Below are 25817 nucleotides of genomic sequence, written 5' to 3' on the forward strand. Positions count from 1 at the left end.
TACGATTTCCGAAATTTCGTCCCAATAGTGTAGAAGCACTAATTTTATTTGATACTTCTCTTGGTGCTTTTAATAAATTTAAATGTTATTTGTAAAAAATGTTATACTTCAGTAAAGTAAAAAAACAAAAAAACTTTACACTTTTTAATTGCAACTGCATAAGAATTCAAAAGAATTTAATATTTTACAAGTTCTGGTTGCATCACCAACTTTTAATACAATTCCTTTTAAAATATGAGGCATTACCGAAGCAGCATTTCTTTTTTTTTTAATTGAGACAAATACGAGAATAGCTCTAAAAATGAAGATGTCAACGAACGTTACAAGTTCCCCGATATGTCATGGTCGGCGAAATGTAGAAATGAAGAAGACGAGAAATTTCATTCTAACATTTGAAAGCAACTTCTTGGTTTATCTTCATTAGTAAGAATAATGAAAGGAGCTAGTAGTTAAAAGAGTGTCTGTGTAGAGACGTTGATGATTATGCAGACCTGTTGAAAGAGAGAAAAGTTCATGAATCTGTTTGAAGCTATGCTTGTAAAATAATGATGCTTTATTGTTATGCTATGTGACAAAGACATACTGTTGTAAAAACTACTGGTTTATTTATACATATAAAACATAAAACAATTATAAGAATAATTTTTTGTGCTGTTTTTTTTGTACAGAAAGATTGTATAAAAATGTAGCAAAGTAAAACTTTAGTTTGCACTTACTTTTAGAAAAGAAAGAGTTATTGGCCCCTGTTCTTTGACTGACAAGTGACATCTGTCGACGGTTCATGAAACTAAAATTCACACATTCGTCTCATGTCACTATCATGCAGAAGTGCCTGCAGAATAATGGTGCTTTATTGTTATATAATGTGACAAAGACATATTGTTATAAAAACTAATGGTTTATTTATACATATATACATGAGCGTAGAAGCATGTGTGTTAGTCAACCCATATCCAAGTGTGAAGTCTGTTATATTGTTTATAGTTATACGCCAAGGGGTAAAGAAAGTAGTTCCACGATATCACCACATCTCCCTTACCAAATAGAAAAGAAAATTGTTCAGATACTTGCTAGTGTATAAATCTTTTTGGCCTATGTATTTCACGGCCACATCTCGTATTGTGTTTGGATTCTTTTCGGGTTATTTGGTGTGAGATGTTAGTGTTATTGCATCCAATTTGTGATTGTTTTTTTTTTTAATCTATTTTAATGCCTGTTTATCCTGTTACATGATAAGGGCTGTCCCCTTTTCATGTAAGTATAAAAATAGAGAGATTACTTAAAATGAAAATAAAATGAGAGAAAGCAGAAATCGAACCTTGGATATAAGTTTTAAAGAACAATAGGTTTAAATGGAATGTCCAGTAAATTGTTAATTCTGATGAAATAAATAATAAATAAACTATTCATTGTTAGAAAGAATGTGGATAATAAAATATGGGTTAAATGAATTAGATATGCAGGTTGAATTCGTTTTTGGAAATAACAAAGAAAAAATAGGTTATTGGGAAATCAGAATGTCGGAAACGTGCAAGTCGCGTATGTTGGTGGCACGTGAGTTTGGTCACGTTGGCCGGACATGCATGGATTTCTCAATATAGGAAGTGAGAGTTAGTTAGTTAGTTGGAGAGTCAGTGAGAAACTCAGAGGGAGTCAGAGTCAGGCGATAGTCTGGGTCCAGACATGGGTTCCAATCGTCTAGAAGCGAGACGATCACATTTTGAAACTTAATATGTGAAGCTTTGAATTCTTGGACGCAAAGCCCCAACCGGTCAGGGAAGAATAAATGTTCAATGTGTTTTTATACTGCCGTCTCCTGTGTCCATCATTACATGAAAAAGGTATTGTCTATTTATGTGTACAAACTATTTGAAATTCATCATCTAAAAAATATATGTGTTAGAAAGTAAATGTGTCTATTAATGTTATACAAACACTAACTGTCGAAGCATAGATGCCAACCTGTCAATCCATCGGCATAAATGCAAACCTCTCAATTATCGGTCTGTCTATCTAGATATGAAAACACTTTCTCAAAATGTATTTATATGCAGTCTCTCTCATTTATAAGCTCTCTCTCTATTTATATATATTTCACTAATGTGTTAATGTCTTACAATATGAACACTTACAACATGAACACTCCTAAGACTGTCTCATCTCTCTTAAGACTCTTACTTTATCCATAACATGAACTTTAAAATATAACAATCCTAAATGAATGTTTCGTCACCATGTAAAATAATGATTTATTGTTTTATGATGTGACAAAGACGTGGTGTTATTTATACATATATATATACATGAGGGTAGAAGAGTACATGTTAATCAACTCATGTCGAAGCGTGAAGTGAATTATATTGTCTATATTCATATGCCAAGGGATTAAAGATATTGCGCATATGAAAGTAGTTCCATGATATCACCACAATCGTCCGTCGCCATAATGGATTATTTCTCTCCTAGAAGTTGGTAGTCAGAGCGTTCATACATGTACGGACAGGGGAAAAAATTAAAGAGTCCTGTGTTAAAAAGAGAGTATGTGTACCGCATGTGGAGATAGCCATGTTGGCTTGTTTGTATTCACGTCATAGTCGAAGCCTGAGCCCCTAGGCTGGGTAAGTTCTTGTGCGTGTTCCAAGAGAGAATGTCAGGCATCAACATGCTATTTCAGAGACGCCAACCTAGAGATCGTTTTAGGATTCTAACAGTCCATTTTAGCACCATTGTCGGGATTTATCTAGAATTTAGTTCATCAAGTAGTTTTTAAAATTCAATTTCATAAACAAGAAGGTAAGCATTGTATCGTGTACAATTTTAAGTTTTTTGGTCTAGACAAAACTCCCAACTGAAGATCTGCATATCTCTCAGTGGAGAATGTTTTTTTCTCGATTTTCCTCTCCTAGAAACTTCCTTTTATTTTGGTCTCCGTTCTTCCAATGTTTCACAAGTTGCTCTCTAGTTAGTCCCAGGTGCTCCCAATCAATAGCTCGAAATGAACTTAGAGGTCGGTTCTTAGCTTATTGATATTTCAGATAATAGATCACGCTCTTTTTCTGAATGATATCCAGCCATTAACGCAGTGTGTCTGACTTCTCTTACCAAGTTCCATTACAGAACCAACACCGGACCTAAAGTTGCAGATGACAATGTGATAAAAAAGATCAAGAGACACCACACTTCCAACAGACAACATTTTGCTATACATAACCCCGCAACTACAAACATGACATACAGCTAACACAACTCATCACTTCAATAATCAAGTCCAAAGTTCAACCCTACTGAAAAAAATCAGCCTCTTTATTTATATTTAGCTAGAAGCATTTCATTTGAGCAAGCACATAAAAAAGTGGCCATTTCTTCTTTTCACTCCTTGTCTGCACGATATCTTACAGACTGCCGAAAGAACACAAATATGTCACAAATTAAATCATTTAATCACAGACAAGTTTCAATAAAATTGATTCCTTACAAAAAGAAGAAAAATTTTTTTAAAGATAAAATGAACTATAGCATGCCACATGAAATTATTAAGTTTCCCGGGGCAGAAATCTTTTTTCTAACAAGAAAGAAGGCTCACAGGCATCAATAATAACAACAACAACAACAACAACAACAACAATCATGAAAACAGCTAAAATATTAAGAAAAACCCTTGAATGTGGAAACTAACACACAGAAGCAACAAGTTCAGGCCAGAAAAACTGCTGCAAAGGCAAAACGTGAAACACTACATGAAACCAAGAACACTGAAACTGTATATCTATAAGTTTTCAAACCCAACCCTACCCTACCCCCATTACCACATCACTGCCCTCCCCCCAAAAGTGTGAGACCAAATAACCAAGTAGAGTCAAGGAAGAAGGAAAGACCGATGAACTGACCAGACCTCAGCCAAATAAGTGCAAAGAAAACTGGGACCTTGGGGAGACTTACTGCCATTCAAATCCCAGCAAAGACCAATAGCTGCTGTCAACGAGAAATCAATAGCAAGCAGCTGTTGGGATAATGCAAATTTATTTGCAAATGTTATCGAAGGAGAGTACTGGAAACCTGGGGAGACTTGTTGTCACTCAGCCTCCAGGGAACACCACAGGTTGTTTCCAGGGAAAGATCTCTGAAGACCTGTGTGAAAGCTCCTTGTGAGCCAATAATATGTTGCGCCACAGTTAAACTCATATTTTGTAGTGCGTGAATACATATTTCTGTAAATCGAAACATTCGAATATCTCTTATAGAATTCAAGTGTTGTTAATATTTGTCTTGTATTTGTATCAAGCCTTTTTTTGCCCAATGTATAATGCCAAAGTTGTATGTCATAATAAGCATGGCAAGTTGGTTAATGGCAGTTATTTTTGTTTATTTGATAATTATTTTTGTTTCGGCTCTGCTATGTTTTTGGTGTCAGTATTTCATCAAGATGCTCATTAACCTTTATCTTTGAGTGGTTATTTAGCTTTAACGAGAGGTAAAAATTAAAAATAAAACCAAAAGTTTCCTTATGTGAAACAGATATTGTATTGCAAATGATTCATCCTGTTTGGTCATCATAAGTAATTCATCTCGGATAACTATTGTAAACAATCGATTAAATAAGTGGTGTTTTTATGTAAACATCATATTCTAGTACCAAGTTGCCAGGAGAGAGGCGAAGGTTCTGTTATTATTGTACATTATTATGCTTACTGTTTTCATTAGCTCAGTTTAATCTTAAGTTGTTATTGGAAGTGTTTACCTACCATTCAGAAGTAAATACTCTTTTAATTAAAAACTTGAACTTGTTTTTGTTGTCTTTAATTAATAACATTAAGTAATCAGCAATAGGAAAAGGATTAAAATACTCAACAAAGTATCAACAGGCGAAACTACTGAGCGGATGTTGTCAAATTTTATTGCTCAAGAAGTGAGGATACACATGTTTCACTATGGAGTGGTTTCTTGTACGTTTCCCCATTTTATTGCTCAAAAACTGAGGATACACACGTTTCGTTGGGGAGTGGTTCCTCCTCAAAATGTATACGGACGTGTTTTGTCAAATGTGATTTCACAGCAAAAGAAGATTCACATATTTCGCATGAAAATGGTTTGTCATTAGTGTGTATACCCATGTGTCTTGTCAGATATGACTGCAACGGAAATGCAGACTTGCATATTTCACAGACAAACGGCTTCTCCCCACTGTGTAAACGCATGTGACCCTTCAGACTGACCCTATGCGAAAACGAGGCTCCACATGTTCCACAGGAGAAAGGTTTCTCCCCAGTGTGTTTACGCATGTGTATCATCAATGTTGACTTCATGGGAAACGAACATCCGCACACTTCACAGGTAAACGGTCTCTCCCCAGTGTGAACGCGTATGTGCGTCGTTAACGTTGATTTTTCAGCAAACGAACATCCGCATATTTCACAGCAAAATGGTTTCTCTCCACTATGTACGCGCTGGTGTTTCATCAGATTATACTTCACAGAAAACGAAGCTCCGCACGTCTCACAGTCAAATGGTTTGACGCCACTGTGTACGCGCATGTGCCGTGTTAAGCTGGTTTTCTCCGAGAATGCGTATTTGCATATTTCGCAGGAAAACGGTTTCTCTCCACTGTGTATACGCAGGTGTTTCGTCAGATGCGATTTCTGCGTGAACGATGACTCACAGATCTCACAGGAGTATGGTTTCTCGCCAGTGTGAATGCGGATGTGATTCGTTAGGGCTGATTTCACAGAGAATGCCGATCCGCATCGTTCGCAAGAAAATGGTTTCTCCCCGGTGTGTGTTCGAACATGGCCTTCCAACGTCGATTTCAGATTGAATGACGATCCACACGTTTCACATGAAAATGGTTTTTCACCAGTGTGTATACGCAGGTGGCTGTTTAGCTTCCATTTGTCCGTGAAGGAAGATTTGCAAAATGAACAACAAAGCTGTTTCTGTTCAGTGGCCTTAGGCATTTTATCTGTAAACAAATAAAAGATAATGACGAGTTACAAATTTTATTTTTCATTACAATCAATTAATCAAGTAAAATATATTCTATTGTGCAATGAGAAAATGTTTGCTTTGTATGATATAGCAGAAATTATATATATATATATATATATATATATATATGATGAAAATGATGGAAATAGTATTCCGACAAAATAGAAAAAATAAAAAGGAACAAACCGTATTGTTTTCTCTCTATATATACATATATATATTGTTTATTATATTGTATTATTCAAGGCTTTTACCAAGTAAAATATATTCTGTTGTATATATTCTTTAATAGGAGTTCATTATTGACATTAATTTATTTCTTGCAGACCATTATCCTCATCTTTTTTAATCGTTTCACAATGTTTCCGCGACTATTCCTTTGTCAGGTGGTAACTGTAAAGGGATAGGAACACTGAAAAGACTAAAACGAAAAATCACAATACTAAAATCCAAGAATCCAAAAAATAAATATCAAAATAGAATGAAAGCACCCCTACCCTTATTTCAGAAGAGCTAGTCCCCCCCTCCCCACACATACACATTAGTAACGACCTCGGATCACAGCCGCCTTCCTAAGGAAGCAAATAACCCCAAAATACTATAAAACAATATACACATTCCCAAACCAATAAAAGCAAACACACATACGCACACACACACACCCTACCCCACCCTAAAGGAAAAGAAAAAACATTAGGAGAAAGAAATAGCGACTACAGCAATGTCAACGGTCTCCCTCACAAGCCCAATAAAAGAGCAATAAAAATTGAGCATGCCAATGAATAATAAACATTTACAAGCCTCCACCCCTTGGAAAAACTTAAAATTAACTACGAAAATCGCCATTTTTACATCTCCAACACATTTGAAAATAATTTCTGACGAGGACGCATCACAGAACGTCTGAAACGCGCGTAAAAACGATTTCAATGACTTAAAAACATTATTACAATGATCCAAAAATAATTCTCAATGAAAAACCAAGACACGGAATAATAAAATAATGTTAAAAAATACACATTGTTGGTGACTACTCCCTTATTTAAATATACATCTTTCTTTCGTTGGAATTTCTTAACCCATTTTATATAAATATATATATATATAGAGACTTATATGTAATATACTCTATAAACATTACTTGCCACTAATACAAAACTAAAACTAACCGTACCATCTTTACAAGGTTGTTATGGCCATAATACAAATATAGATACCAAATTTTAAAAAATTCTTTTTATAAAAAATCAATCATTGGAAAATAAAGGAATTTAGGAACCCAACAAATAGGATATATTTATAAAAAAGTTTTTCTTTTTTAAATGGCTTAGGGCTCTCGTAGAAACTTCACATAACCATGTTCTTAAATAAGAATACGAAAATTAGGCGATACATTAATATTTAAATGGGCTTTTCCGTAACAACAACCAAGGTAAATGTTTCTCGAATGCTTTTCCCATTAGGGATCCCCCCTTTTTTCTTTCTATTAAAAAAATGCTACATTGCCAAATGTGTGTTTATTCATAACGTCTGAAGAATTGCTGGTTTCTGAAAATTTTCAAACGATATAATGCTTGAAAATGTCGAACTGGACATTGAAACAATTGTAACATAAAATGAAATACACTTTTTGTTACCATCAACACCTTGTCTTGAAGTCTTTATTTTGCACACACAGTATATATATATATATATATATATATATATATATATATATATATATATATATATATATATATACGTTAAATCTATTGTGTTATTCAATGTTTTAATCAAGTAATATATATTCTATTGTGCTATAAGAAAATGTTCGCTTTGTATGTTGTAATATATATATATATATACCTTGTATGTTGTAATATATATATATAGCCTTTTAAAATTAATTTTCACCATCTTTAATAATAGAGGTCTAAGAGATTCATTTATAAAGATAAAAAGGAAGAATCACAAAACAGACAGAAAATAATGCTTAGGCATTATATCTTATCGTTTATAATAATAAAAATATGCTTCAATGTAGGTTTTAATCGACTAAATTATATTTTATAGTTCTATAAGAAAATGTTTGCTTTGTATGCTGTAGCAGAAATCACACACACACAGATTATATATATATATATATATATATATATATATATATATATATATATATATATATATATATAGTTAAATCTATTGTTATTCAGTGTTTTAATTAAGTAAAATGCATGTTCTTTTTCATATCAGGAGTGAAGGTCAGTCCCAGAAGCTTGTCAATACATGGAGCTTCCCCAAGACGAGAGCCATTCATTTCAATTGGGGTTATATATATCTATTATATTTATTTATATAGACAAATATTATATAGTTGCCACACTGAACATGCTAATGTTTTGGACAAATTTGTTTGCAAGAAACTAAAAGTGACTTGTCTGGTGACGTAAAAAAGTTTATTTGCCACCAAAGGCATGTCATTGGGTTTTTTTTTAACCAGATGCTTTCAGTGCCAAATAAACATTTTTACGTCACTTGATGAGTTACTTTTGGTTTCTTGCAAATCAATTTGTCTGAAGGTCCTGGATATGACCTAAAACTATATCTGATGGTGAGGGCCCCAGCTTGCAGGCCTTAGGGAGTGTGGAGCCACCCTTTAATTGCCATTGCTCCCAGGTCCACTCTGACCCAGAGTGGTAGCACCTGTTAGGGTCCTAACTATGAGTTAAATAGATTACGACTTAAAAAACAAATATACTATATTTAAAAAATCGTTCTTCAAAATCACCAGATTCGGCATTAAATAACCTGAAAAGGGTTGATCGTAAAACAAAACAACCAACCAACCAATTTGTCTGAAACATTAGCATGTTCAGTGTAATGTAATATTTGTCTATATAAATAAAAAGTGTAATGTAATATTTGTCTATATAAATAAAAAGTGTAATGTAATATTTGTCTATATAAATAAAAAGTGTAATGTAATATTTGTCTATATAAATAAAAAATGTAATGTAATATTTGTCTATATAAATAAAAAATGTAATGTAATATTTGTCTATATAAATAAAATATTATATTTTTCTCATTTTATTGAGCACTCTTAATAACCTCGTTTTAAATCCTGAATGCCTTTATCTTTAATATGTGAAGAAATGTGAGGGGTGTATCACTTTGTGATACACTATATATATATATATATATATATATATATATATATATATATATATATATATATATATATAGTGTATCACAAAAGTGAGTACACTCCTCACATTTCTTCAAATATTTAAATATATTTCTTCATGCGACAACACTGAAAAACTGATTTTTTGATACAATGAAAAGTAGTCTGTCTGCAGCCTATATAACAGAGTTAATTTATTTTCCCCTTCAAAATAACTCAAAATATAGCAATTAAAAGCTAAATCCTTGCCAACAAAAGTGAGTACACCCCTTACGAAAAGTTGTCAATATTAACATACAACTCTCAGTATTTTGTGTGGCCACCATCATTATCCAAAACTGCCTTTACTCTCCTGGGTATGGAGTTTACCAGAGCTTCACATGTAGCCACTGGAATGCTCTTCCACTCTTAAATTACAACATCACAGAGCTGGCGGATATTTGAGACTTCTACATGAGGATACCCCAAAGATGTTCGATTGGGTTCAAATCTGAAGACATGCTTGGCCAGTCCATCACCTTTACCCGCAGCCTCTTCAGTAAAGCAGTGGTTGTCTTGGATGTGTGTTTTAGGTCATTGTCATGCTGGAACACTGGGGATTATGCTCTGCTGCAGTATTTGACAGTACATGTTGGAGTTCATGTTTCCCCTCAATGAAATGTAACTCTCCAATACCTGCAGCACTCATGCAGCCACAGACCATAACATTCCCACCATCATGTAGGCATGACACTTAAAAATATGTATAGAAGACAAAATTTATTCAGAAAGCAAAAAATAAGCGTAATATATATAGATAATTTGTGAATTTAAAAAAATAACCTTTTTTTAAATTGAATTTTGAATTTTTTCATGAAAAAAAACTACTTGAACTTTGAATTTTTTTATAAAAACTAACTAATTGAATTTGGATTTTTTTAAATAAAAACTAACTAATTGAATTTGGATTTTTTTAAATAAAAACTAACTAATTGGATTTTGCCATAAGATTTCCGAGAAACTGAAAACTTAATTGCATCCCATGTTAAGAACGACTTTTGAATGTCTCGAATTGGAAGGTATTTAAATTAAATTTCTAGATTTTACAAATGTCTTTTTTCATGATTAATTTTCTATCTATATTTTCTGTCTATATTTTTAGCGTTTTTCATAAGTTTTGGATATTTTACTATTTGTGTCATAGCAGATATTAGATACTATTTATTTTACTTGAAATCCAATATTTTTTCGTTATTTAAATATAGAAGTACCGATTGTTTAATTGAAATGAGAAAAAAGGCGTAATGGAAGCATGGGAGACTGTAACCAATGTCAGTTGAAAATCATTTACTGACGTAAAATTGTTCCGCTTACCCAATCGGACTTTTTGTTTTAGTTTCATTGCAATAGCAGCCATCTTGAAGATGTTTTTTTTACAACAAACTTCAATAAATAAAGAAACGCTCACACATTCACATACAAAATAAAATTAAATAAATAAATAAACTATTGGATAAACTTCCGTCGCTCAAATAAAGTATTTTAGAATTTTAGAGTTTTGCAGGAGTTCCTCTAGCATCGCACAGTTAGAAAAATTACTTTGGCAATATTGACGCAAAAACAGACTCCTCCTTGCAAAAAGCAGTCCAGGTGACCAGCACAGAATTAATCCTTTTGGTCAATTTTTAGATATTTTTCATTCGTGAGATTGATCTTTCTAACAATACCAGTTTTTTTTTTACACGGTGGTCACCACTTATCAAGGCCCGGAAGCCACTCAGGGATAAGGGTTATTGCAAGTACAGTACGTTAGTGCGGAGATTTAATGAAGTGTTTACTTAAGGGGCGGTTAATTAGGAATTTGTTTACATTGGACTTGAAGACATCCAGGTTGTAGTCAGGTGGGAAGCAGGCAGACGGAACAGAGTTCCACAGGTGTGCAGTTCTAAGAAAGAAGCTTTGTTTATGGAATCTACGTCTTGATTTAAGCACAGATAAAGAGTGGGGGAAATTTTTGACAGTAAAAAAAAAAAATATTGTATTTCATTTTTTCTAAAACTATAAAGAAACCAATATTTAATAAAGTAATATACAAGGTGTTCCTAAAAATTTGACGTCATTTCACAGGCCAATAATGTTGGTCATTTTTTATTGAAACAGCTTGCATAGAAAGATTTCATGTTTAATGTTTGATATTTATCTCACTGGAGAATGTTACTAAAGACATGCTGCAGTGTGTTTGCCACGAGTTTGATTACCAACTTGACGTGTGCAGAGTCACAGGTGGCGCTCATATTGAACTTTTGTGAAAATTATGAAATCAGTAATAGAATTTACCAATCTTTGTTTTTTTTCTTTGAAATGTTAACTAATAAAACTTATGGTTGGTTGGTTGGTTGGTTGGTTGGTTGTTTTTGTTTTACGGCATATCAACCCTTTTCGGGTTATTTAATGCCGAATCCAAAGATTTTGAAGAAAAAATTATTTTAATAGAATATATTTGTTGTTTTCACGTCAGTTTCTATTTAACCCATAGGTGGGACCCTAACAGGTACTACCACTCTGGGTCAGAGTGGACCTGGGAGCAATAGTAATTAAAGGGTGGCTCCATACTCCCCAAAGCCCACAAGCTGGGACCTCACCACTGGCTATAGTTTAAGGTCATATCCAGGACCCGCATTGAGGGACTTTTACCCTCTGCAGGGAGGCAGTAAGCGTATTCTAATGCCCCACCGACAGGGCCATAAAACTTATGATGTTCACATAAAGTTTGAGCAGTTTTTATTAACATACACCGAGTAGTTTCCAAGATATTGCCATTTAAAATGACGTCACAATTTTTTGGATACCCTGTATATAAAGAAACTTTGTTACATTTTTAAAAACATTGAAGTTTAATTTGCCAATTTAGAAAAGCAGATAATGTTATAATCTGATATATAAACATAATAATGTTATAATCTGATATATAACCATAATAATGTTATAATCTGATATATAAAAGCAAATAATGTTATAATCTGATATATAAAAGCAAATAATGCTATAATCTGATATATAAACAAATAATGTTATAATCTGATATATAAACAAATAATGTTATAATCTGATATATAAACAAATAATGTTATAATCTGATATATAAACAAATAATGTTATAATCTGATATATAAACAAACAATGTTATAATCTGATATATAAAAGCAAATAATGTTATAATCTGATATAGAAAAGCAAATAATGTTATAATCTGATATATAAACAAATAATGTTATAATCTGATATATAAACAAATAATGTTATAATCTGATATATAAAAGCAAATAATGTTATAATCTGATATATAAAAGCTAATAATGTTATAATCTGATATATAAACAAATAATGTTATAATCTGATATATAAAAGCAAATAATGTTATAATCTGATATAGAAAAGCAAATAATGTTATAATCTGATATATAAACATAATAATGTTATAATCTGATATAGAAAAGCAAATAATGTTATAATCTGATATAGAAAAGCAAATAATGTTATAATCTGATATAGAAAAGCAAATAATGTTATAATCTGATATAGAAAAGCAAATAATGTTATAATGATATATAAACATAATAATGTTATAATCGTATATATAAACAAATAATGTTATAATCTGATATATAAACACATTAATGTTATAATCTGATATATAAAAGCAAATAATGTTATAATCTGATATAGAAAAGCAAATAATGTTATAATCTGATATATAAACAAATAATGTTATAATCTGATATATAAACAAATAATGTTATAATCTGATATATAAAAGCAAATAATGTTATAATCTGATATAGAAAAGCAAATAATGTTATAATCTGATATATAAACAAATAATGTTATAATCTGATATATAAACAAATAATGTTATAATCTGATATATAAAAGCAAATAATGTTATAATCTGATATATAAAAGCAAATAATGTTATAATCTGATATATAAACAAATAATGTTATAATCTGATATATAAAAGCAAATAATGTTATAATCTGATATAGAAAAGCAAATAATGTTATAATCTGATATATAAACACATTAATGTTATAATCTGATATATAAAAGCAAATAATGTTATAATCTGATATAGAAAAGCAAATAATGTTATAATCTTATATATAAACAAATAATGTTATAATCTGATATATAAACAAATAATGTTATAATCTGATATATAAAAGCAAATAATGTTATAATCTGATATATAAAAGCTAATAATGTTATAATCTGATATATGAACAAATGTTATAATCTGATATATAAACAAATAATGTTATAATCTGATATATAAAAGCAAATAATGTTATAATCTGATATATAAAAGCAAATAATGTTATAATCTGATATAGAAAAGCAAATAATGTTATAATCTGATATATAAAAGCAAATAATGTTCTAATCTGATATATAAACATAATAATGTTATAATCTGATATATAAACATAATAATGTTATAATCTGATATATAATAGCAAATAATGTTATAATCTGATATATAAACATAATAATGTTATAATCTGATATATAAAAGCAAGTAATGTTATAATCTGATATATAATAGCAAATAATGTTATAATCTGATATATAAAAGCAAATAATGTTATAATCTGATATATAATAGCAAATAATGTTATAATCTGATATATAATAGCAAATAATGTTATAATCTGATATATAAACAAATAATGTTATAATCTGATATATAATAGCAAATAATGTTATAATCTGATATATAATAGCAAATAATGTTATAATCTGATATATAAAAGCAAATAATGTTATAATCTGATATATAATAGCAAATAATGTTATAATCTGATATATAATAGCAAATAATGTTATAATCTGATATATAATAGCAAATAATGTAATAATCTGATATATAATAGCAAATAATGTTATAATCTGATATATATTAGCAAATAATGTTATAATCTGATATATAAACAAATAATGTTATAATCTGATATATAAACAAATAATGTTATAATCTGATATAGAAAAGCAAATAATGTTATAATCTGATATATAAAAGCAAATAATGTTATAATCTGATATATAATAGCAAATAATGTTATAATCTGATATATAATAGCAAATAATGTTATAATCTGATATATAATAGCAAATAATGTTATAATCTGATATATAAAAGCAAATAATGTTATAATCTGATATATAATAGCAAATAATGTTATAATCTGATATATAAAAGAAAATAATGTTATAATCTGATATATAAACATAATAATGTTATAATCTGATATATAAAAGCAAGTAATGTTATAATCTGATATATATTAGCAAATAATGTTATAATCTGATATATATTAGCAAATAATGTTATAATCTGATATATAAAAGCAAATAATGTTATAATCTGATATATAAACAAATAATGTTATAATCTGATATATAAACAAATAATGTTATAATCTGATATATAAACAAATAATGTTATAATCTGATATATAAACAAATAATGTTATAATCTGATATATAAAAGCAAATAATGTTATAATCTGATATATAAACAAATAATGTTATAATCTGATATATAAACAATAATGTTATAATCTGATATAGAAAAGCAAATAATGTTATAATCTGATATAGAAAAGCAAATAATGTTATAATGTGATATAGAAAAGCAAATAATGTTATAATCTGATATATAAACAAATAATGTTATAATCTGATATATAAACAAATAATGTTATAATCTGATATATAAACAAATAATGTTATAATCTGATATATAAAAGCAAATAATGTTATAATCTGATATATGAACAAATAATGTTATAATCTGATATATAAACAAATAATGTTATAATCTGATATATATTAGCAAATAATGTTATAATCTGATATATATTAGCAAATAATGTTATAATCTGATATATAAAAGCAAATAATGTTATAATCTGATATATAAACAAATAATGTTATAATCTGATATATAAACTAATAATGTTATAATCTGATATATAAACAAATAATGTTATAATCTGATATATAAACAAATAATGTTATAATCTGATATATAAAAGCAAATAATGTTATAATCTGATATATGAACAAATAATGTTATAATCTGATATATAAACAAATAATGTTATAATCTGATATATAAAAGCAAATAATGTTATAATCTGATATATAAACAAATAATGTTATAATCTGATATATATTAGCAAATAATGTTATAATCTGATATATAAAAGCAAATAATGTTCTAATCTGATATATAAACAAATAATGTTCTAATCTGATATATAAACATAATAATGTTATAATCTGATATATAAACAAATAATGTTATAATCTGATATATAAACAAATAATGTTATAACCTGATATATAAACAAATAATGTAATAATCTGATATATAAAAGCAAATAATGTTATAATCTGATATATATTAGCAAATAATGTTATAATCTGATATATAAAAGCAAATAATGTTAGAATCTGATATATATTAGCAAATAATGTTATAATCTGATATATAAAAGAAAATAATGTTATAATCTTATATATAAACAAATAATGTTATAATCTGATATATAAACAAATAATGTTATAATCTGATATATAAAAGCAAATAATGTTAGAATCTGATATATATTAGCAAATAATGTTATAATCTGATATATAAAAGCAAATAATGTTATAATCTGATATATAAACAAATAATGTTATAAGCTGATATATAAACAACTAATGTTATAATCTGATATATAAAAGCAAATAATGTTAGAATCTGATATATATTAGCAAATAATGTTATAATCTGATATATAAAAGCAAATAATGTTATAATCTGATATAGAAAAGCAAATAATGTTATAATCTGATATATAAACAAGTAATGTTATAATCTGATATATAAAGAATAATGTTATAATCTGATATATAAACAAATAATGTTATAATCTGATATATAAACAAATAATGTTATAATCTGATATATAAACAATAATGTTATAATCTGATATGTAAAAGCAAATAATGTTATAATCTGGTATATAAAAGCAAATAATGTTATAATCTTATATATAAAAGCAAATAATGTTATAATCTGATATATATTAGCAAATAATATTATAATCTGATATATATTAGCAAATAATGTTATAATCTGATATATATTAGCAAATAATGTTATAATCTGATATATAAAAACAAATAATGTTATAATCTGATATATAAACAAATAATGTTATAATCTGATATATAAACAAATAATGTTATAATCTGATATATAAGCAAATAATGTTATAATCTGATATATAAACAATAATGTTATAATCTGATATGTAAAAGCAAATAATGTTATAATCTGGTATATAAACAAATAAAGTTTATAATCTGATATATAAACAAATAATGTTATAATCTGATATATAAAAGCAAATAATGTTATAATCTGATATATAAACAAATAATGTTATAATCTTATATATAAAAGAAAATAATGTTATAATCTGATATATAAACAAATAATGTTATAATCTGATATATAAACAAATAATGTTATAATCTGATATATAAAAGCAAATAATGTTATAATCTGATATATAAACAAATAATGTTATAATCTTATATATAAAAGCAAATAATGTTATAATCTGATATATAAACAAATAATGTTATAATCTTATATATAAAAGCAAATAATGTTATAATCTTATATATAAACAAATAATGTTATAATCTGATATATAAACAAATAATGTTATAATCTGATATATAAACAATAATCTTATAATCTGATATGTAAAAGCAAATAATGTTATAATCTGATATATAAACAAATAAAGTTTATAATCTGATATATAAACAAATAAAGTTTATAATCTGATATATAAACAAATAATGTTATAATCTTATATATAAAAGCAAATAATGTTATAATCTGATATATAAACAAATAATTTTATAATCTTATATATAAAAGCAAATAATGTTATAATCTGATATATAAACAAATAATTTTATAATCTTATATATAAAAGCAAATAATGTTATAATCTGATATATAAACAAATAATGTTATAATCTTATATATAAAAGCAAATAATGTTATAATCTGATATATAAACAAATAAAGTTTATAATCTGATACATAAACAAATAATGTTATAATCTGATATATAAACAAATAATGTTATAATCATATATATAAACAAATAATGTTATAATCTGATATATAAACAATAATGTTATAATCTGATATATAAACAAATAATGTTATAATCTGATATATAAACAATAATGTTATAATCTGATATGTAAAAGCAAATAATGTTATAATCTGGTATATAAAAGCAAATAATGTTATAATCTTATATATAAAAGCAAATAATGTTATAATCTGATATATAAACAAATAATGTTATAATCTGATATATAAAAGCAAATAATGTTATAATCTGATATATAATAGCAAATAATGTTATAATCTGATATATAAACATAATAATGTTATAATCTGATATATAAACAAATAATGTTATAATCTGATATATAAACAAATAATGTTATAATCTGATATATAAAAGCAAATAATGTTATAATCTGATATATAAACAAATAATGTTATAATCTTATATATAAAAGCAAATAATGTTATAATCTGATATATAAACAAATAATGTTATAATCTGATATATAAACAAATAATGTTATAATCTGATATATAAAAGCAAATAATGTTATAATCTGATATATAAACAAATAATGTTATAATCTTATATATAAAAGCAAATAATGTTATAATCTGATATATAAACAAATAATGTTATAATCTGATATATAAACAAATAATGTTATAATCTGATATATAAACAAATAATTTTATAATCTTATATATAAAAGCAAATAATGTTATAATCTGATATATAAACAAATAATGTTATAATCTTATATATAAAAGCAAATAATGTTATAATCTGATATATAAACAAATAAAGTTTATAATCTGATATATAAACAAATAATGTTATAATCTGATATATAAACAAATAATGTTATAATCATATATATAAACAAATAATGTTATAATCTGATATATAAACAATAATGTTATAATCTGATATATAAACAAATAATGTTATAATCTGATATATAAACAATAATGTTATAATCTTATATGTAAAAGCAAATAATGTTATAATCTGGTATATAAAAGCAAATAATGTTATAATCTTATATATAAAAGCAAATAATGTTATAATCTGATATATAAACAAATAATGTTATAATCTGATATATAAACAAATAATGTTATAATCTGATATATAAACAAATAATTTTATAATCTTATATATAAAAGCAAATAATGTTATAATCTGATATATAAACAAATAATGTTATAATCTTATATATAAAAGCAAATAATGTTATAATCTGATATATAAACAAATAAAGTTTATAATCTGATATATAAACAAATAATGTTATAATCTGATATATAAACAAATAATGTTATAATCATATATATAAACAAATAATGTTATAATCTGATATATAAACAATAATGTTATAATCTGATATATAAACAAATAATGTTATAATCTGATATATAAACAAATAATGTTATAATCATATATATAAACAAATAATGTTATAATCTGATATATAAACAATAATGTTATAATCTGATATATAAACAAATAATGTTATAATCTGATATATAAACAAATAATGTTATAATCTGATATATAAAAGCAAATAATGTTATAATCTGATATATAATAGCAAATAATGTTATAATCTGATATATAAACAATAATGTTATAATCTGATATGTAAAAGCCAATAATGTTATAATCTGATATATAAACAAATAATGTTATAATCTGATATAGAAAAGCAAATAATGTTATAATCTGATATATAAACAAATAATGTTATAATCTGATATATAAACAAATAATGTTATAATCTGATATATAAACAAGTAATGCTATAATCTGATATATAAACATAATAATGTTATAATCTGATATATAAACAGCTATATGTTGGTCTGTCTTTATATTTACAAACTATCTCCTCTGAAATAAAAATTAATGATAATCTGCCAGAAAGATGGATCGGGTGTTATGTAAGGAAGACACTATTTGATGCTGAAATGGCCACCATGATCACCTCACCTGACACCATGTGATTTTTTTCCTTTTGGGAAATGTGAAAGGACGCCTCTATGCCACCCCGTCTTCTTGCTTATGTTGAAGAACTCCAGCAGAGAATCGCTACCGCACTGGAGAATGTCACCAAAGGCAAACTGCAACTTATTTGATTACCGACTTGACGTGTGCAGAGTCACAAGTGGCGCTCATTTATATATATAAAAACGAAAATGTGTGTATGTATGTATGTATGTATGTATGTATGTGTGTGTGTGTTTGTAGGTCTCGCAAAAACTTTCAACACGGATCACAGATTTTCACGAGATTGGTATCATTTTAAAGCTCGATCTTTCGCCTGACAAATATCGAAAAATTGGCCCAAACCATTAATTCCTTCACCCTAAAATCATCAATTTTCTACAGGGAGGGGTCAGCAAAAACCGTCCTCTCAGGACAAGTTCGCTTCTATGCATGCGCAAATGACGTCGGAACATGATTTAGTTTAAATAACGTCAGAATAGTTTACCATTTCACAAGAATTCTGTGTTTACATTTGGGGATAGTGGTGGAGAGGTGAAGGACACAGAATTTTGGGGAAAGGCTGAACAGTAATTCTGCATTTTAGCTACCATTTTTCCATGAGTTTGAATCCAACTCCAACCTGCCCCAAATGTAAACACAGAATTTTTGTGAAATGTTAAACTATTCAGACATTATTTCCTCCTCCCCCAACAGTGCTATAATATTTTATGTTTTGTCCTCCACTGAAAAAAGAAAAATGAAAATTCTGTTATGAAAAAAAATGTCTTTCCGAGTGCTTTTATTTTTCTTCTTTTTCATCTAATTTTAAATTGTTCACCAAAGATTACTATGCTATGTGAGAAGGCAGTTTGGTACGTGAATGCACACGTGGATGCACATTTAACAGTCTTTATTTATGCTACCATGTGCTTGCACATAGCATAAATGAAGGCGGTTACATGGCAGAAAATAGTCCCAGGTTTCAGGGGTTAATACCATACAAATAGTAAATTTGCGACAGAAATGTTTATCATACTCTTTTTAAAACACACCAAAATCTACAAAAACAATAATATAAAAAAAACTTTTAAAAAAACAAAAAAATTCATAAACAGCATTTTATATTTATGCAAATTTTGATCAAGTATTACTTATTTTTCTAAAATATATGTGAAAAAGGCAAATGTAAATATGACTATCAGAATACCCTGACCAAATCTCTGCTAAAAAAAATCGTCTGCGTCCATCAAACCAGAAACTCGAAAACAAAATGAAACGAAATTTTTTTTTTCGCTGCACTTTTTAAAAATTTATTTTAGTTCAGGTACGTAATTTACCAGAAAAGATCTATTTCTCTGTTATTATTTTAGTAAGAACCAATTACTATTTCAGTCAATGTGCACTGGTTGTCCGCAAAGGGTGTTTATTCCAAGAGCTGTTCTTAACACAGGAGCTTGAAAAATAAGAAAATGCCTTTCAGAACAAACATCCCCAACCTACCTATGTTAAGAACAGCTTTCGGAATAAATGCCCTTTGCAGGTTAGACAACAAGTTGACATTGACCTAAATAGTAATTTGTTCTTACTAAAATAATAACAGGAGAAATACACCTTTCAGGAAAATGCGTGAATGAACTAAAATAAATTAAACAAAATAAAATAAGTGCAGCACTCTCCATCCTAGATATAAAAATTTAATTTAATCTTAATTTAATATTTTATGTTTTTATTTCATGTATTTTAATATGTTTTTATTTCATGTATATTAATGTTTTTATTTCATATATTTTAATGTGTTTTATTTCATATATTTTAATGTGTTTTATTTCATATATTTTAATGTGTTTTATTTCATATATTTTAATGTGTTTTATTTCATATATTTTAATGTTTTTATTTCATGTATTTTAATGTGTTTTTATTTCATGTATTTTAATATGTTTTTATTTCATGTATTTTAATATGTTTTTATTTCATGTATTTTAATATGTTTTTATTTCATGTATTTTAATGTGTTTTTATTTCATCTATTTTAATGTGTTTTTATTTCATGTATTTTAATATGTTTTTATTTCATGTATTTTAATGTGTTTTTTTTTCATGTATTTTAATATGTTTTTATTTCATGTATTTTAATATGTTTTTATTTCATGTATTTTAATGTGTTTTTTTTATGTATTTTAATGTGTTTTTATTTCATGTATTTTAATGTGTTTTTATTTCATGTATTTTAATGTGTTTTTATTTCATGTATTTTAATGTGTTTTTATTTCATGTATTTTAATGTGTTTTTATTTCATGTATTTTAATATGTTTTTATTTCATGTATTTTAATATGTTTTTATTTCATGTATTTTAATGTGTTTTTATTTCATGTATTTTAATGTGTTTTTATTTCATGTATTTTAATGTGTTTTTATTTCATGTATTTTAATGTTTTTATTTCATGTATTTTAATGTTTTTATTTCATGTATTTTAATGTGTTTTTATTTCATGTATTTTAATATGTTTTTATTTCATGTATTTTAATGTGTTTTTATTTCATGTATTTTAATATGTTTTTATTTCATGTATTTTAATGTGTTTTTATTTCATGTATTTTAATGTTTTTATTTCATGTATTTTAATGTTGTTATTTCATGTATTTTAATGTGTTTTTGTTTTAATTTCATTATTTATTTAGTTTCATTTTCAGTGAATTTTATTCCAGTTTGCATGTAAAAAAATAAAATAAGTAACAATTGTATTTTAATAAGAACGATAACAAAACATTTTAGTAAGAAAGATAATTAGGGACTGCCAAACGATTGTGAAGATTTGACCGAATGTTTCCGTGATGTCAGATTTGTGTGTACTATACAAACTATGGAAAAGCAGAAGCGACTTAATGATTTTTTAAAACCTTTGTTTATCTTCTTCAAACTGCAATTAATAATTAATCTTTGTTATAATTTTGTTAGGTTTTAAGATGTACACAGTTTAATGATTAATAATATTTTAAACATTTGTATATTAAATATGAAATACAGTTTTACTGAATGTTTATTTGATTAACTACAGGCTTCCATATTTTGTTCTGTAAAAAGAGACAAACAAAATATGAGGGGGGGGCTACAAAATGCTTAATATTTGTGCAATAATACTTTCAAATTGGTTTGAATCTGGCGATAAAATAGCTGACAAGAGTCATGTTTATATCAAAACTTAATATTTAACAAAAAATTTAAACACAATTAATTAAAAATCTATGTTGTAACGGACCATTTTTGAATAATGGAATTTTAATCATTTTAATCTTTTAAAAATTAATTAATGTTTATGAACTTTCTTTTTCTTGGCAATCCAACTGATTATATTTTAATTAAAAAAAAACGCTATTTAAAAAAAAAAAAAAAATTATTGAGTTTATATCAATTTTTTAATTGCAACTTCAAGGTAAATTTTTGCTCAATACGTGTATTCACATAAGTAAAAAATAAATACTTTTTACTTATTTGAACTCTTATGTTTCATAATAAATAGAAATTTCGATAGATTTAAATATATTTTGTTTGAATTTCGAAAAAACAAATATGGGGAGGGGGACACGCACTAAAAAAAATATTTCCCCTCGTATATTTTACAAAAACTGCATTTTATATGTAATTTCATTCTAAAATGGATAAGTATCGAAAATTTCACGAAAATCTGACCATTAGTTGATTTTTGCTAGATTTATTAAACACGAGTATGTTTTCACGTTCGGAATGTCTACTACATGGGAACATTATTTTAAAGCGCAAGTTATGTAAACACGATTTTCGTCTCGCAATTTCATTATTTTCGTTCGATGAAAAAAAATTTTTTTTTAATTATTACTGGTTTATTTTGCCCTTCTTTTAAATGGTACAAAAGTTATATTGATAATATTAATTTATAATACAGTTACATCGTGTTACATATGGGGGGGTAATTCTGTGGTGACTTTTGGCAGTCCCTAAAGATAATGAAATAATAATTCGTTCTTACTAAAACAATAACAGAGGAAATGATTTTTTTTTTCTTTTCTGGTAAATGCGTAGCTGAACTAAAATAATGATACTACTACTACTACTACTAATAATAATAATAATAATAATAATAATAATAATAATCGCAGCAAAAAACATAAATAAATAAATTTCGTTTCATTTCATTTTCGAGTTTCCGGTTCGATCTTTAAGTTTGAGAGGCGGACGATTTTTTAGCGGTGATTTGGCCAAGGTATTCCGATAGTCACATTTACTTAAATAAAATTGTGTAGAAAATTTTCACATTTTCTTTCATGCCAATTTTTTTTTTTTTTTTTTTTTTTTTTTTTTACAATAAAAACGGAAGTTCTGTTTGGTAACTGGATTATTATTTCTTCTATTCTTCCGTTACGCCAAAACGAAAGAAATTTGGTGTAAGTCAAACATAATTTTTTTTTTTTTAATACAGAAAACTCTCCATAATATACACACCCGTCACGGAACAAACAAGTATTATTCCAAAAATCATATAAATTGACCACTAGTTTTTGGAAAACGAAGAAAATCAAATTTTATGAGGAAGCGAGAACGTCGTGTCTTGATACACAATATTTAATAAATAAAGGGAGACAACTCAATTCGATCTACCGAGATTAGAATCAGCCTTGTAATGGCTAAGATTTACTATTAAATCATTAAAATCGTAAAAAATAAAGAAAAAAACTGCTTGATAAATGTATGTGATTTTATTTTTTTTTCGAATATAATATTCTCGTTCTTTTCTTTCTTTTTTTTTTTTCTAATTAGGTTAAACTCAGGACTTGCTACCAGAAATTTAAATCAGTTATTTATTTTGCGTTAACTCGAAATAAATAAATCAATACAAAAATAATGCGTTACCTGTAAAGACAATGGATTGGATTTTTAATTTATGAAAATACGAAAATAAGTGACGAAAAATGAGTTGGAAATTATACTTACATTTTTATTCTTGAAAAGGTTTATATATAAAATTATATATATATATATATAAAACGATAAAATAAGCCAATTATTTTACCATAAAATCCCGTTTTAAGGCTTGGTTAATTCTTCCGTTCTGCTATCGGTATTATGTTAAACGATTCCTCTTAATATGACGTGTTAAGAAGAAGGTGTCATGGCGGACAACAAGGGGAATAATCGCTATTACCCATAATGCACTCGTTTACTACATCTGCAATTAGTTGGCAGTATTTACGGTTTTTATCCAGTATGGGACACTTTTTACAATAATTAACAAAAGATTTTTGTTAATTATTGTAAAAAGTGTCCCACACTGGATAAAAACCGTAAATACTGCCAACAAAAACAGCCTATCCTGCCTTGACAGAGTACAAAATAGACTTCGTGGTTTAGTGGGGGATGCCCTTTTCTCTACCCTGCAACCCCTCTCCCACAGAAGAGACGTTGCGAGCCTATCCTTGTTTTATCGTTATTTTCATGGCAGGTGCTCGTCTGAACTCCAATCCCTGGTCCCCCCTCACCAATCTTTCACGAAAAACACCCGTCTAGCTGAATCCACTGTGAAAAATTTCCCCCACTCTATATCTGTGCCTAACTCAAAACGCGGATTCCATGAACAAAGCTTCTTTCTTAGAACTGCACGCCTGTGGAACTCTGTTCCGTCTGCCTGCTTCCCTCCGGACTACAACTTGGATGTCTTCAAGTCTAATGTTAAGTAAACACTTCATCAAATCTCCACACTAACGTAATGTACTTGCAATAACCCTTATCCCTGAGTGGCTTCCGGGCCTTGATAAGTGGTGATCACTGTGTAAAAAAAAAAAAAAATATATATATAATTGTTGAGCTGGATTAAATCCGACGATATGAAATAAAATGGAGGTGGAAGGACCTGGATACTCAACGTTTCGCCCGATTTATGCGGGCTTCTTCAAGAGGGATGATCATTGACGAGAGAGTCGGAGGATTGGGGCTAAATATAATGATGGGGGAGAGCAACGTGTTTTCCTTATGTAAATTAGATGTCATATATACATATATATACATTTTATGAGAGAAAAAAATAAATTAGAGTATACTAGTGTAGTGGATTACGTCTAAAAGTTAAAATATCGTAGAGATTAAAAAATTGTGTTTGTAAACATAGCGGTGATAGATTAAGTAAATAAAATGACACGAGATTACGAAAGAAATTTTTTTTTTTTTAAAATTAGAAATAATTGAATTGGGATAAAATAGCGTAGTAACTTAAAAGATGGTGTCTAAAAATAAGAATAGGAGGTGATAAAATGGAGTCTAAAAATAGATAATGATAAAATAAAATACAGTAAATAAGTAAAATATAAATAATAAAATTAAGTGAAATTACGAATCTTTTAAGTTACTACGCTGTTTTATCCCAATTCAATTATTTCTAATTTATAATAATATGGCGAGGAAATAAAAAAAGTGCGTGCCCCTATAAGATGAAATGTGTGGCCCATGGCGATGAG

General features: G+C 27.2%; 1 protein-coding gene across 1 annotated transcript; it reads right to left on the minus strand.

The window, feature by feature from the left end:
* Nucleotides 1-879: 879 nt before the first annotated feature.
* On the minus strand, nt 880-24553 carry LOC145269649 (uncharacterized). Its single transcript, XM_080125364.1, has 2 exons — nt 24301-24553; nt 880-5956 (listed from the first exon to the last, which is right to left on the minus strand). Exon 2 carries the CDS (start codon nt 5949-5951, stop codon nt 4959-4961), a length of 993 nt encoding a protein of 330 aa, XP_079981490.1. The 5' UTR covers nt 5952-5956; nt 24301-24553; the 3' UTR covers nt 880-4958.
* Between the last annotated feature and the right edge of the window lie 1264 nt (nt 24554-25817).

Source organism: Euprymna scolopes, chromosome 45 (genome assembly GCF_053919585.1).
Source record: "Euprymna scolopes isolate OS-2025 chromosome 45, ASM5391958v1, whole genome shotgun sequence".
Lineage (NCBI taxonomy): Eukaryota > Metazoa > Mollusca > Cephalopoda > Sepiida > Sepiolidae > Euprymna > Euprymna scolopes.